This window comes from Saccostrea echinata, unplaced genomic scaffold, assembly GCF_033153115.1.
Source record: "Saccostrea echinata isolate AGI-Se365-2 ecotype Australia unplaced genomic scaffold, CSIRO_AGI_Sech_v1 ptg000016l, whole genome shotgun sequence".
Classification (NCBI taxonomy): Eukaryota; Metazoa; Mollusca; class Bivalvia; order Ostreida; family Ostreidae; genus Saccostrea; species Saccostrea echinata.
In genome coordinates this window covers 16,282,542-16,298,484 of record NW_026889765.1, presented here as the reverse complement: position 1 = coordinate 16,298,484, position 15,943 = coordinate 16,282,542, and the positions used below count along the sequence as shown (strand labels likewise).

The 15,943-nt window shown below is 33.3% G+C and overlaps 1 protein-coding gene across 1 annotated transcript; it reads right to left on the bottom strand.

Moving 5' to 3' along the window:
- Positions 1–322: 322 nt before the first annotated feature.
- Positions 323–9,961, bottom strand: LOC133188184 (allatostatin-A receptor-like). The gene is made up of 4 exons (XM_061323563.1): positions 9,620–9,961; positions 9,027–9,160; positions 1,495–1,532; positions 323–351 (listed from the first exon to the last, which is right to left on the bottom strand). The coding sequence occupies exons 1-4, from the start codon at positions 9,959–9,961 to the stop codon at positions 323–325; spliced, it is 543 nt and encodes a 180-aa protein (XP_061179547.1).
- Positions 9,962–15,943: the final 5,982 nt, after the last annotated feature.

Here is a 15,943-nt window from a genome sequence, read left to right as displayed (position 1 = left end):
CTAGCGCATGCGTACCAATAACATCCAAGAGCCCACTAAAATTAACTCATAACGATAAAGAGCTCCAAAGTAGTAAAGTGCGAAGTTGCGATGTCGAAAATGCGAAGTTGCGAAGGCGAAAGTGCGAAAGTGCAAAGTTGCGAAGGCGAAAGTGCGATATTAGTATCGCTCCTTCGCCTTCGCATCTTCGCCGTCGCATCTTCGCACTTTCGCTCCTTCGCCTTCGCAACTTCGCACTCTTGCATCTTCGCCCTAAAGGCGAGAGTGCGAAGGTGCGAGTGGCCCCAACGGAACACCATACATCCATATACTTTATTATGTCTTAACCTCCTTCGTGATCCTTTTCCCTTTCTGGAAAATACAGAGAAGAAACTTCTAAAACAGAATATTAGCCAATTGTCTGCGGTTTTGCAATACACTTGCTGATTGGTCGAGCGCTTTATTTAAAGTTTAACCAAATCAAAAGAAAGAAAGAAAGAAAGGAATACCAAATTTTGAAAGATCTCTGAGGAGCAGATCAGAAACACTTGGCTGGTGGAGAGTATGAAATGATGAAATGCATACAAAACAGTGAATTTGATTGTTATTAAACACTTGCATATAGTTTCATTCTTTGAATTTTTATTGGATGTAAATCAGATAAAACATAACTTGTTCTTCAACGTATCAATAATATGAAATAATCGAAAAACAAACACGGCGTCCTTCTTTTTTTCAAGCAGCAATATTCGCAGCTTGCTGAAACGTTTACCATTTTGTTATGAATTTTTTTTTTGTCAGTAAATCTTCATTATGAGTGAACTCATGTTTCCAAATGATTTTATTTACTTAATGTCTTTTGCTACATTATCCCAATGCATTAACGATTTTATAGCCATTTGTTTTGGTGTAATATGTAAGAAAACTGTGGTGAAACCGAGGTTTGTCGAACAAAACATCTTAATATATGCATGGCTTTTATGATATATGTACTTTATCAATCGATTCTAAATTTCAGAATAACTTATCAATGACATCCTCATGCATACTTGCTGAGAAAATTGAATCGATATCTTATTGGATTAACATAGTCGGACGCATTGAACCTTCACTGGAAAACGCATTTAACCACCATTATCCTGCCTCTGAAAAAAATCTTGAAATTTCATTGGTTGAGAAGAATTCTGTATTAAACCATATTATGCTGCCTACACGTGACCTAACAACCACACATCAAATCAATATGCCCCCTCCACGTGACCTACATGTACCCACCACGCATCAAATCAATACGGAGATTACGCCTCGCCCAAAATGTATTTTTTCACAATTTGAATTACCACTACATGTATCAGACTAATTGGACCACTTTGTTAGACATATTAAACCACCATTAACAGACATAGAACCAAACCTGAAATACTACCACTAATAAACAAATTAAACAAGGACTGTTAAACACATTGAAACACCCATGCACGCATTAAACCTATATTTTCGAACGCTTAAAATTACCATAGTTATATAGTGAAATGCATTTAAGCACCACTGACAGAGCCAACAATGTCAGATGCATTAAAACACCGTTTTAACGGACGTATTGAACATCTATTGTCAGACACATTGAACTATATTGTAAGACACTATGTCTTAGATTCACTATTGTCGGACAAGGTTTCGCTTGTGTTACAGAGATTTGAACGTCATAGATTTCTAATGAATTCCATAAAGAAAATTACACTGAATGTAAATATATGATATTTAATTAATGAATTATCCACTAAAATTTAGCAGTTTTGATTTTTCTGAAATTCACAGGTCCAAAAAAGCCCTAAGTGAACCTTGCTAGTTTGAAATAATTGGAAAAAATTCAATACTATTTTCATCTTCTTTTTGTTTGCATCATTATAAAATCTCAGTAAATACAGTAATTATGAAAATATTAATTTTGACATGTCTGTTTTCGTGATTTCGATAGATAAAAAAAACCGAATTCATTGCCATTTTAAAACAACTTCACTTGCTTGACATTCGCAAGTTCGTAACTTAATACTAGTATGTTGCTGGCAAACTTTAACATGTATAAACTCGATGGAATTTTTGAAAGAAAAGTAACATAATGAAAATAATTATATGTCACCCCACTTTGCTTGTGTTGAAATAATTACTAAAAAGTTGAAGATAAGATTGAAAACGTGAAATATCAAAAACCCGAACATGCAAAGTAGAAGTCTGACATGCTTCAATCAGAATAAGCTCTCCTGAGTCATCTTTGAGTGAGATTAACATTATCTTAATTGTTGCTTTCTATTTATAATTAATTGTTTTGAATTGTATTTACCTTGGTCTGTCTATCCCCCATCTGACCATTCTATTATTGGAGTTATCTACCTCTTAGTTGATGTGGTGGAGTGTGACCTGACCCCACGATCGTAATGTACTCTTAGTACAAAGTCATGATTTAATTTTATTTTAAACTGAGACATCTAAAACACAATAATATCAGCATTTTTGCTACTCTGCTATATACTTGCTGATTGGTCGAGCGATGTATCAGTAGAGTCCCCAAAAACTTCTTAATAAGAAAAAAAAAATCGAATTTTGATAGGTTTATGAGGATTTGAGCGTATCAGAAACACTTGCTTAGCTGAAAGTATGAAATGCATGCAAAAGAGTGACATTGCCTATTATTGGTATTCAACACTTGTTATGCCATTGTTTGAATTTTTTATTGAATGTAAATTGGATAAAACATAACCTGTTCTACAACGTTTTCAGTACAAAAAAATTGTCGAAAAGATTATTGATTGCTTCCTTCATTTATTATATAGAAATAAATTGTTAAAATGCTAATATTGAGTACATTTACGATGCCATTCATTTTCAAGTCAAAGACTTCGCCACTTTTATTTATTTTTACTGCTTTTAAATCATGTTTATATTTTGTCAATAATTTACACGTGTGTATTAACTCATGTTTCCCATGGTTTTATTTACCAAAGCACTTTATTGTATTTTAATCCCGACATGCATTTATTTTAAATACTAATGATCTGTTACAATAGATAGTTAATCTCTGGCCAAATTGAGACTGTCGAACAGGAAATCTAGGTATACATATGTATGCATATTTTTTTTTAAATAAGAGGTCTATTTTTTCATTAAATTAAACAACTATCAGAACATATTTATCCTTATGCACACATGCTAGAAAAAAATTCAATTTAATTTCTGTTTACTAATGAAAATGTTGCTTATTGCTAAATGAGCAAGTTACATGTCAAAAAACAAATAATAACAAACTAATATTTAAAGAAAAATTCAAAGATGATATTTAAATGAAATGTCGGTCTCTGGAAAATCCGCACAATATGTGAAAATAAAATACTGAAACAGCTGCACCTGACAAAGTTATTTCTTAAATAATTGTTTTTATAGAATTAATTTACCGAGGCTGTCAAATCAAATCATGCGTATTTTAATTGTTATTAATTCTGGAAAACGGATGCTACTGCTTTAACTTCTCTGCAAATGCCTTTTTGTTTAGGCATATATTATCTATTTTCTTTAACAAAAAATGTCCCTGATTTCTTCACAAAATTTGAATTCCACAACTGTCATTTGCATTGAATTATCATTGTCAGTCGCATTGATTCACCATTGACATACATTATTGAATAATTATCATCAGACGCTTTGAACCGCTATTGTCAGACTATTGAACCACGATTTCTATATGCATTGCAACACTATGGTCAGTCGCATTGTCGCACTCCTGTCAGACGCATTCAATACTATTGTTCAATGAACCATGCACTTTTATAAGACGCATTGCACACCATTGTCTGTAGCATGGAATCATCATTATCAGACGCATTGACAAATATTGTTATACACATTGAACTACTTTGTCAGACGTATTGCACCACCATTGTCAGAAAAATTAACTATATTGCCATACACATTAAACCACTACTGTCAGAAACATTGAACCACCATTTTCGGACGCAGAGAATCACTATCCTAAACTACAAAAGTAAAACTGTCTCAAGACCACAAAAGTACAGACTGTCAAAATTTCTAATCAGTATTACTTTCAAAATAATGTTGAAAATAAAACAAAATTTCATCCTATCTTTGTATTAAAAATCATTTGCGGTACCATTTTGATGCACCAGATTGCATTTCGACAAACTGTGTCTCTTCAGTGATGCTCATGCCGAAACGTTGGAAATCCAAAATATTTAAACAAAAAAACATTTGAAGAGCTGAAAAAGGGGGACTGGAGCCAAATACATATTTCAATATTATACAAACTTTTAATTAGCAAAAGATATTTTAAGTAGTAGGAAAAATCCCACTGCTCAAAGTCCCTGAATGCCGAGTACCGGTCTTCATCCGCAAGTGGTGGCGTCTCAATATGTTTCAAAGAAATTCTCGAAGTGACGTTAAACAAACATTCACACCTTTCTGCACCTACTGATGAAAACCGAATCCATGTATATATGTACGGTCTGCTAGCCACACCCTCCATCTTCACTTATCTAAAATGTCAGTTTCAACATTGATGTCCAATGAGGTCTTTGTCTGAAGATATCATGTTGAATCGTCTTAGCTACAGTATATGCCTACGTTCGACTGCCCAGACTGTACAGAACTGTAGCTCTTAGCCAAATAACCAGAGATCCAACAGTTTTAACTGTAATACTCATTGCGCACAAAAGGATGTGCACTATTCAAAGTGATATATCCATATTTTAAACTACCTTCTCAAAATGCTCATAATCAAACGTTGCATATATTTTCTTGCTTCTTTAAAAAAATCCTTATCACTGTTTTCAATAGCTGGGCCTGTAGGAAAGACAATTGAAAATTTTGCCTGTTTCATTATACTCATGCAGAGTGGCACCAAACTTTTACGTCTTGTATAACTTGAATATATTCATACTTTGCCGTTCTTTCATTGTTGTTTCAGATGATCATATTTACAATATTGATGAAGTTTTTGAAAAATTTGGTCGTTCTGCTATCCACTGTGTTAATATCACTGTTTTAAATGTTTTTTGGATGCCTGAAACTGTAGTTCGCAAGTCGTCCAAGCAATTTTTCTTTGAAGATTATATAGCACAATTGATCCTCAGGAAGCTATTTACCATCAATTTTTTTTCCAAATTTATAATTGTTTAATCAAGCTTATGGAGTGTTTCCTCCACTTTTCTAACATTTCAATTTCATTGAAAAAAAATTTAAATATTCTAATCAACACCTACTGATAAATGATAATTATAAGTGGGTTGATATGAATTATAACTAATGCCGTGACTTTCAATTTTAATCTTACATGGATATATCGTGAAATGATGTAAATATTCCTGGATCATGTCCTAAGTGATATAAAAATTTTATTTTACGAAGAGGGATTACATTATGTAGCTCAAAACAGTTTTTTGATTGGTGTATATGATCTGCATGATCTGAGACATCAATATAAGAGTGAGTCATACGTCATTAACATTGTCTTTTTAGTCTAGTTTTTAAAATTTCCAAATTTTTATTATACAAAGAAAACAAGAGGCCCAAGGGCACCTGAGTATAATAAAACAATTTAGATGATCCATAAAGTATAAAATAAACTAATAGATGAAGCTTTGTTGCCCAAAAGCAAAGAGAAATAGGATGATCAGGATCAATGAAATAATTAGTTAAGTATTCAGTAACAACTCATAAATTTAAATTCTATTCTATCCCCAATTTATCACTATCACCATGCAGACTGTTAACAAACTATTACTTCTTTTGTACCACTTTTAACCCCATATTATGACTTCTCTTATTGGCCTCTCTTGGTCTTTGAAGAACATTTAATGAGATAAGTTATTTTTGTCTCATTTTGATTTATTCATTATTTACAAGTCTATCTGATCATTAAAACTATAAAAGTACTTTTTTTTATTTTACAATATCATTTTTTGCATAATTCTCTTAGTCTAATGACTTTCAAATACATTATTTAAAGTGATTAATTATCAAAAGTGAATGGCAAAGGGGAATAACTTCTTTCAGTAGAATACAAATTAATAGAGCCCTGGCCAGGACAGGAACACTTGACCAAATGGTCCTGATGTTCAAAAATCTGGAAAAAATATCCTTCCTTATTAAAACTTTTATACTGTATGCCCTCGACTTGCCAAGGAGCAGAGAAGATTTTCAAAGAAATAATACATTTTCACTACAGATTCAACACAGCCCTATCCTAACACTAAAACCCATGTCCCAGGGTCATGAAATTCACAAATTTGGTAGAGGTACCCTCATCATCATAACTATGCACTTATGTAGTTGAAGATTTTCAAAGAATTAATTAACACATTTTCACTATATTATCAATATAGCCCCCCTCTCCCCTGTAAAACACCAAAACCTGTGACCACACGTTTAAAAAAAAATGTAAGAAGCACAACTGTTCATCATAACTAAGCACTTTGTTTATCGGCTCAACACTAAGGGGCAGACAGGATTATTTAACAGAAATAATGCATTTTAACTGTATTATAAAAAAAAATTATGCCTTTTCATTATATTATTAATAGAGCCCTCCCCCTAACCCAGGGGCCATGAAATTCACAATTTTGAAAAAGACATCCTTGTGTATCATAACCATGCACTAAGTTTGTTTAAATAATACCCAGGAGCAGAGAAAAAGATTTTCAAAGAATTAATGCATTTTCACTATATAATCAAAAGAACCCCGCCCTAACACCAGAACCCCTGACCCAGGGGCCATGAAATTCACAATTTTAGAAAAGGCACTATACCATTGCTTATCATAACCATGCACTTAGTTTGTTTAAATAATACCCTGGAGAAGAGAAGAAGATTTTCAAAGAAATAATGCCCTTTCACTATATGATCCAAATAGCCCTGCCCTAACACCAGAACCCCTGACCCTGGGACCATGGGGCCATGGATTTGGCAATTTTGGAAGAGGGTCCAATACTTATTACAACCATGCCAATAGTTTGACTGCTTGGTGTCCAGGTATAAAGAAGAAAAAAAAATCAAATACAGCAACATAGAAAATCATTTTTTTTTTTTGCCTTTTCAGAAGTTTTGAAAAGACGCACCTCATTTATAAATATGTAATCAAGATTAAATGGAAGATGTTTAAATGCTCAGTTAAATAAATAAATAAATAAATCGTAATTATTTCATAGAAATGCATGAAAAGCGTGCTAACCCGGTTTAGAGGAATAAATTTTCATTTTCTTTGTTTAAATTTTTTTTGTATTTTTGAATTCATTAAAAACTCAGGGGAAAAAAACATAACTGGGTTTGCTGAGTTTGACCATAATCGAGCGTGATTGGGCAGTTGGTATAATGTTTGTAAGGTGTTCTTTTGAAGATATTTGTTCAAAATAAAACAATCTAAAAATTGTTTGTTGGAAAGTAATTTGACTAGACTGAGAAATGTAAAAAAAAATCTTTTGTGGGTAAATACGATTTTTCAAAAGACACCAAGCAATAATTGCATGATTATACCGTTAAAAGGCAGCAATCTGATGTGAGATGGACTGGGTATGGATGCCATAGCACTAAGTAACTACTAAGCGACATGATAGATATTTTACTTGATATCGTTTGAGAGACTAGGGTCATCATCGCTGCTGCAACGTTAACCTGACTACTATGGTATAACCATCAACCTTATATCAGCATAATAAAGATGTGCAATCAGCTTCCGAAAATTAGTTTGCACGCAAGAAGGCCATTTGAGGGTTTTGAGTGTGTAACAAAGACATCAGCAAATTCGACTGCAGTATGTAAGACGGCAATTTCGATTTCCTCGTGTCGATGAGGCAGATGTCGTATTTGCGAATTGAAATAGGGATTGCTGCGTTAGCAATTCTGTCTAGTGTATTTCTTTATTTCCTATTAAGTTTATGTCCGAATTTTCAAGGTAAAAATTATGCAGCTCTCGATGCAATTTTCAATTAAGCTCCAGAAAATCATAATTAATCTAGATGTTGAGCTCAAAATTGTTTGCTTGATTAAAGCATCAAATGAAATGACATCAAATCAATTCTACTAGTAAAAATTCGCCTTGTTTAGGGCGCCTAATTTTAACCTTGATTTTATGCCACTTTCGAATAATCAATAAAAAGTATTTAAGTCAAAATCTTTGTCAATTGAAAAAGATTTAACTTTGCCTTTCATGAAAATTCTTCGTTCGTTTTCATTTTTTATTATTTGGGTGAGGTGGGCTATAGTGCTTTATTTTTCCATTTATTGTCCTATTATTTTCTGATTTATGAGATGGAGCTTGAGGTGGGTGCCCTTTGGTAATGGCGTTAAATAGAAAGAATATTTTACATATTTATGCATTCGATGATAGGCAATCTAGTTTTTCCTGTGTACATATACATACCTATAAAGATAAAAAAACAGAGGTCAAGTTCAAAAACTCCACTGAAACAATACATAAGAGCGGCAGAGCAGATACTGACCTCTAAAACGTTAAAGATTGGATCAGATTGGAGAAATAAACATCCCCTGTCCAACGGCCACACCCAAAAGTGTGCTAAAAGATAAGGTACAGCTATTTAGAGCAGATACTGACCTCTAAAACTTTAAAGATTGGATCAGATTGGAGAAATAAACATCCCCTGTGCAACGGCTACACCCAAAAGTGTGCTAAAAGATAAGATACAGCTACTTAGAACTGAATTAATGTATGTCTTGCATGATCAGAAATTTTTAATGAAAAAAGACATAAACAATTTTTCACTTTAGATTACATTCATTTATTTATTAATTTACATTATAATGTTAACTAAACATTCAGTTATAATTGAATGTCAGATACAATCTCTTATAAAATTATGTGCTTGTTTAATCATCTCACTAAGTCTTGAAAATTTCGAGATCCCGAAAACGAATGTTTTCTTTCAACGTTTTTGTCTATTTATGCCTTTGAGGGAACTATAGTCTCCCGTGTTCCTCTTCTGTCTGTTCTGTAAGTAGGTTTCGGAAATAAAAAAGTCGGGATTCTAAGATTTCTTCGGAAGTTCTCAGAGAGAAAAGCATACAACAGTGGATTTATACAACTATTGGCATAAGCTAGGCAGTTAGCAGCTATCAAAACGGCTGTGGATCCTATAGTTATTTTGCTATCAGTAAAGGTCTGTATGATCAAAATAACTTGAATCGGAAGCCAGCAAATTGCAAAGGCTACAACAAAGGTGATCACGAACTTTTTCGTTCGTTGACTTTTCTTTCTTAAGTGAGAACGATGGCGCAGTGATTTTAGAAGACAACCGTAACACAAATTTATCAATGAAAGCGGAAGTGCATAACCAAACGAAAAGAAACAGCCGTAAAAAACCTTAAACACAAGTTTGTTTTTGAGGCCGGCAAGATTGTTGCAAGCGGATCTTTCTTGCCCCATCCACTTGTAATGTATAACACCGTACTGGAAAAGAACTGGAATATTACCACAACTGATCAAAGCCCATGTAAGGAAAACCAGAATATACGTATTTCGACGATTTCTAATTCTTTTTGAGAGTATTGGATGAACAACAGCGATGTATCTATCGAACGATAGAAGAACCAAGGTCCAAACACTTGCATAGGCACAAACGTGTGATATAAAGTTAACAAGTTTACACCAAATGTTTCCAAATGGCCAGTACGACATTGCGTAGTTCGAAGCGGTGAATGAGGCACAAAAAACAACAAAGAGAAGATCAGCAGAGGCAAGACTAACAACCAGGATATTCGTAGTATTTTGCAGTTTTTTCTTTGCCAGAATAACAGTGATGACTAATGCGTTTCCTATGAATCCCAGAAGTACTATCAGTCCAAATATGACTGGAATTACACGTTGGACAAGTCTCTCAAATTCGATGAATTTGTTGTTGCTGTTGGGTTGAAATTGCTCTTCGCCTGTTGTTAAGTTATCCAACGAGATGTTCAGTATCATCCTGATCTGAAATTTGGAAAGTCTGAAATAATAGAGAATTCGAGTTAATTTAATGTGTTACATCAAGTAAAAAAAGTTGTATTAAAATAACTATCATTTCTACCAATTTAAATGTTAATTGCAAACAGCTTGAATTTTAATAGATAAGAATACATTTTATGTGATAATAAAATTATATATTAATGCTGCAATACTATATTTTCACATAAAGAACATCTACTCACCTAACAAATGAAGAAATGATGATTTATTAGAGCTAGATATATTTATATAGCTTTTCTGAAAACAATTAAATGCCAAACAAGTAATTCATGTTTTAGGTATTATCACCAGCGCAGTTATTGATGATCGCTGGATCTGTCAATCAAACGCTTCAAATGGATGAGCATTCTTCAATGGTTAAACAAGATACGTGTAATAATACTTTTTTTTCACGAGAACATAAAATGAAGGTAAGAGGTATATACAGGTAAATAAAATTGTGAAAAGAATTTTTTTTCAAAACATTCACCTCTGTTGTTATAAGAGGTCCATGTTTGCATGCTTTGCTCACAATTTTTATTGTTTCAATGGACTTTTGAGCTTGATTACTACGCAGCTAGGTTAAGGACGCCCATGAAATATAATTTTAATATATTTTTTTAACAGCATTAGTTTTGATAAATGTGATTTGTGGTGCTTGCACTTGTATATATCGGGTCTCTGCTGAGTTCGGCCAAAGCGACATCGCTTACATCAGCTGTTTGCCACGTGACAGTTTTAAAATTAGAACATATATGTACTACTACAAAGATCGTAAAAGTTCAACGATATACGGGCATTTCACCGCTATAAAATTTATTCTGTTTTCTTTGAGACAAATTCCTTAACACGAAAAGTGCTGGGAGCAGCTTCCTCATGCTCGGGAATTGTTTAAAATTTAGCCGTCTTTCTATAAATTCCAGTCAAAAATATAATTCGCATTGGAATAATGTTACATTAAGGAATAAATCAACAATTCACAACCAGCTCCCAGCACTTTTCAGAATAGTAGGAATAATAGCTATAAGTGTTTAAAAAATTCAGAACTTATAGTGAAGCGGATATCGTTGAACTTTTGATATTTTCGAGGGGCTGGACCTGTCATTCTTGCACGTTACTGCACAAATGTGCTCCCTGCGGCTTTATATAAAGTCTACACATTATCAATTTAGTTTGACGATAAAATGTGGATTAATATATTTCAGAATATGTCTCTCTTTTGGTCCGACTACGCGTGTTTCATATTTATTTTTATTTTTACAAGCTACGATAAAAGCTTGATCCACGCTTGAAGTACAGAGAAACTGCGTGTCAAACTAAGAAATGACGTCATCTAAGTAAGTACAGTGAGATCAAGCTGGCTTTCATTCTACATACGCTAAGTGCTATTATGGCAAGATCCATTTATCTTTATAATATTTATGATAAACGAAAATATTTAGTGTGTTTTAAAAAGAACATATAGTATTTATTCATCGAGATTCATTTCTATTGTTTTAACGTGACGTCATAATAGCTTTACCGAACCTCTGCATAGGCTGACGTAATATATATATGGGAGTCCTTAACCTAACTGCGTATTTGTTATCTTCATAATTCATAATAACGTATTCTGTGAGACAAGAATAGATAATTCTATAAAATAAGCACCTTTTATTCATATCTGTGGAAAAGATACGTCACTCAATTTGTTTATATTAAGCCCTTTTTTGGTTTATCATACTGCATAAAAAAACAAGTTCGTGTCGTCCATATATCATTTGCTATGCAACAAAAGCTAGACAAACTTAATATAGAAGCGTTACTCGGTTTTCCAAAAATTTTCTTCAAACTTCAAAAATATTTCAAAACTTGTCAGTTCTTTATTGGGTATGTTCTTGTCTATCGAAGCTATGAGATCCGAAAATCACGCAGTTTGGTCTTCAGGTATGGAAATGATGCAACATCTACCTGACATATTTCAGTACTCCAGTAGTTCAAAAAAAATCATCTGGTACATTTTATACGACAGTTCTATCCGCTCGTGACTTATCTCTAGCAGCATCCAAAACTTTGGTACTTTCCCAGTCTGTAACGACATTATAACATCTCGGTGCTCCTAGGCATTCAATAAAGTTGCCAGTTGTTTTGCTATATGTAGGTGTTTAACATTCATTTTAAGTTAGTGATGAAGCAAACAGAATTAAATTTTCTATTTCATTATTGAATTCAAATCTTCTCCAGTTGATGTTAATTTTCCCGTGTCTTCATTCTTGATGACAGGACAGACATGTACATTTGAAGTGACAAAATCCATTACAAAAGGTGTAAGGATGTTTATGTCTAGAAATACAGAAAAAACCCATTCATGTGAGTAGGGGAAAATGTATATGTATTTGCATTATTGACTGGATATCGTGATATATACCCTAGCTCGGTCTATGCACGTATGCAGATGAAATATATGGAGATATCGAACAGTATTCAAGCTCAAAAGTCCATTAAACATTACAAAATAGTAGCAGAGCAAACACGGACCTCCAAAACATCTGAGGTGAGATCAGGTGCCATGGAGGAGTGAGCATCTCCTGCCGACCGGTCACACCCGCCGTGTGCTCCTTGTCATGATCGGGAAATAACGGAAAAATCCGTCGACAATTCAGATCTCACAAGTCTGGATCGCTTTACCAGACAAAGATCACAGGCGAGTATATTGCCCGATATTCAGTCAATAGCTTAAAGATAATCACTGTAAATGCACAAATTTTCTTGGGGAAAAAAATTCGTTGATTTGTCATCTAAAAAGGCTTCGTTTCTCGAAAGTAACCCTATTCATTATATATAGTGATATAAAAATTTTTGCATGGAATTCAAATTCGTTAATAATTGTTAACAACGAAATAAACGAAATTTAATGCCCGACGAATATTTCTCCTTTAACAGCAATGAAAATATATATTAAATGCAAATACAATAAATAATTTAGGAGCGTGGATTTTTTTAATTGCTCGTTTGAATGTGTATTTAAGTACTGTGAAATCACTTATTTTCATCGGGTTTAATTTTCGTTGTTTTCGAGGAAGGAATAGACCCATAAATTCATGTGCACCACGAAACGTGAAATTGTCATTTGAACAACTAACCAACTATTCTACAACCATGAAATCAAATCCCCTCAAACGAAGACAATTTGACGCAACGAAAATATGTTGTTTTACAGTAGTTTTACTTCAGAACTATGTCGCACAGGAGCTCGTTATTTTCTTTGTTTTTACCTAGGGATTTTATAAGAATTTTTTTTGTAGGGTCAGTGGTTGTTGTTTTGACCGTTTTTTAACAAAAGCAGTGACAGAAACATCTTTAAAGACAAGACACGAAGAAAATACTTCATGAATTCATTCAGATTGTAACCCCAACCACCCATGCAAGTAGGCTTCAATGTGCAAAAATTGTTGGATCCGCCCTGATATTAGTCTAAGAGCACATACAGATATGGAGAGAATTAACCCAGGTAGAAGATTAAATGACCTGCAGTGAAATGCCCTACCGAGAAATGGCACTGAAGAGAAATAACATAGAAGAAAAGGGGTTTTATAGAGGAATGACTCGACGCCACCAGTTTTACAAGATTAACTCGGTCGAATTATGAAGGAATCTGGGCATTTTGATATACTCTATGAATACGATATAACTCTTGCTTAAATAGCTTGTATGGAAAACTATCTACATTTATTCAGAGTTATCATTCTTTTGTATCACTTGTAACAATACATCGAGTTTTTTGTGTATTCAAAACAGGCCAAACAATGCAGGAAGATGTAATACTAGTGTCTGAAGAAAACAAGACATTTTAAGATACGTTTTGTGTATTTTGAGGGTAGAGTGAGTCTATGATCCATGTTTTTGTTAATCAAAATGTAGATTGTTTTTTTTTATAAACAAACTATGTAAAAACTTGTGTTATACTATGAAGAAATGATCTTTGGTGTGTGAGTGCTATTTAATAGACAAATAATTAAATCATTTTTGACATTGTTGCAAATAGTAGAGAGTTTACATAAAGTTTACATTCATACTGACTGAAATATCAAAGAAAACTGTCCTAGGATTTTTTTTAAATATTTTCATAGGTAAGGTCATAAATACAAATATCATAATAGCAATTTGTCCCCAGGAGAGTGTAAGACAGTCAGTCAGTAAGTTTCAAGCCTCTAAGAGGATTACCGGACAAGGGGTGTGATATCCCTAAAACGACAGATATGCTAAAATCAAATTCAATTTGAGACCTAAGTATAGAGCAGCATTCAAATTATTGAACGGTATGAAGCTATGACAAACAAATTTTTTTCTGTGGAAAAATCCTCTCGGTGAAGGTTTTTGTTAACCAAAATGTACAATTTTTCGCAAACTTTGAGAATATACTTTAAAAAATATGGAGCAAAGACCCACTCACATCGAAAAACTGTGTTACAGTATGAGAAAAGTACCCCTATGCTATTTAATAGGCAAATAATTTTAATCTCTGTGAGATTTTTGCAAATTATGGAGATTTTTTATTAAGTATATTAATGTTAGGTGAAATATCGATGAACATTTTGCTATAATTGAGATTTTATTGTTCACCTTCCTGACTCTCTAAGTATGGGTATATTTGGAAATGATATTTCTAATCAAGTAATAATTCCTTTTAATATTAAAAAATCATTTGAGAAAGGTGATAAACGGTACAAAACAATTTTGAATTTCAAAGGAAAGTACTTTGTTTTACAACAGAAAAACTGTTTGATTTTCTATGGTGAAAACTTTCTTTGATTTATTTCGAGGGGTGATCAAAAAAATTCTCGAAGTATCGCAGTGACTGCAAAACCACAATTCAGAACAGAATGAAATTTGGCAGATATATACTTATAAACGTGTTCTATAAATAGATGTGAAAATGACGTTACTATATAGATGACATGTGACAAACGATGATTGAGTCAGACGTACTCGAACAAGGAACAGCTGTAAAATTTTACGTATATGTTGGAAAATACTATGCAGTAAAAAATAATGATTTGTAAAAGGCTTATGGGAACAAAGTACTTGCCAAAAGTTTACTTAGTAATTGGATTGATTGCTTAAGTGAAGACAGAGAGATGATTAAAATGATGTCCAGTAAAAGTGAGCTGGGAAAGATTGATTGATTACTGTTTAACGCCGAGTCAGCAATATTTCAGCCATATTTCGGCGGAGAATCTACATGACCGGTTTTGAGAAGTTTTAGTTTCTCTGGCGGCCCCCAGTGAGCCTGCTCTTTTTCAAAAACCAGAGAAACGATCTTTTGCGTGCCAAGGGGTTGCAATCCTTGACACGGGACACCATTTAATGTCCCATCCGACGGACTTAAAATTTAAACAGTCTAAACAGTTAAAATCTACATTGTTCAAAATCTTTCCAAAAGGATTAAAACATCTCTAAATTTTACTATAATAATCAGTTTGACCTTGGAAAGAGATGTACATTAATTCAGCAATTTTTAAAAAAAAAATCACTTTAGACTATTTACAGATCAGATATAATATAAAACGAAAGCGATCATTCTCGATCCACATTGGATACATGAAGCATTCAAGACAGAGAGGTCGGATTGTGGTAGACGCCATGCCCATATATGAAAAGTATTTTTGGTCAGGCCATTTTTAATTAAAGAAAAAACCTGCGTGGTAGTAAAGAACAAGATTATTTAGGACCTTTTTGGCCCTGTGTATTTCTGAACAATAAAAAATACTCAGTTTTAGCTGAAAATGCATTAAATTTTCCTCGGACCCTTGCTGACTGCATATCGATTTAAATTGACGTAGTTTTCTAGCTAGTTCATGCGTTATGACGTCATGAATTGCGTCATTATGCCCAAATTCTGAAAAAAATGGCCAAAAATTTAAGCTGTTGTTCAATGTTTTGCATAGACCCCAACCTCTTATCTTAAAGGGTGGGCTCATA

Coding starts and splice junctions, on each gene's coding strand:
- LOC133188184 (XM_061323563.1), bottom strand. CDS start 9,961: ATGATACTGAACATCTCGTTGGATAACTTAACAACAGGCGAAGAGCAA. Junction 1,533..9,026: donor AACTTCCGAAGAAATCTTAG/AATCCCGACTTT, acceptor ATTGTTGGCTCT/GTCAGTGGTGCTTAAATGCA. Junction 352..1,494: donor CATTTCACTATATAACTATG/GTAATTTTAAGC, acceptor TGTATTTTCCAG/AAAGGGAAAAGGATCACGAA.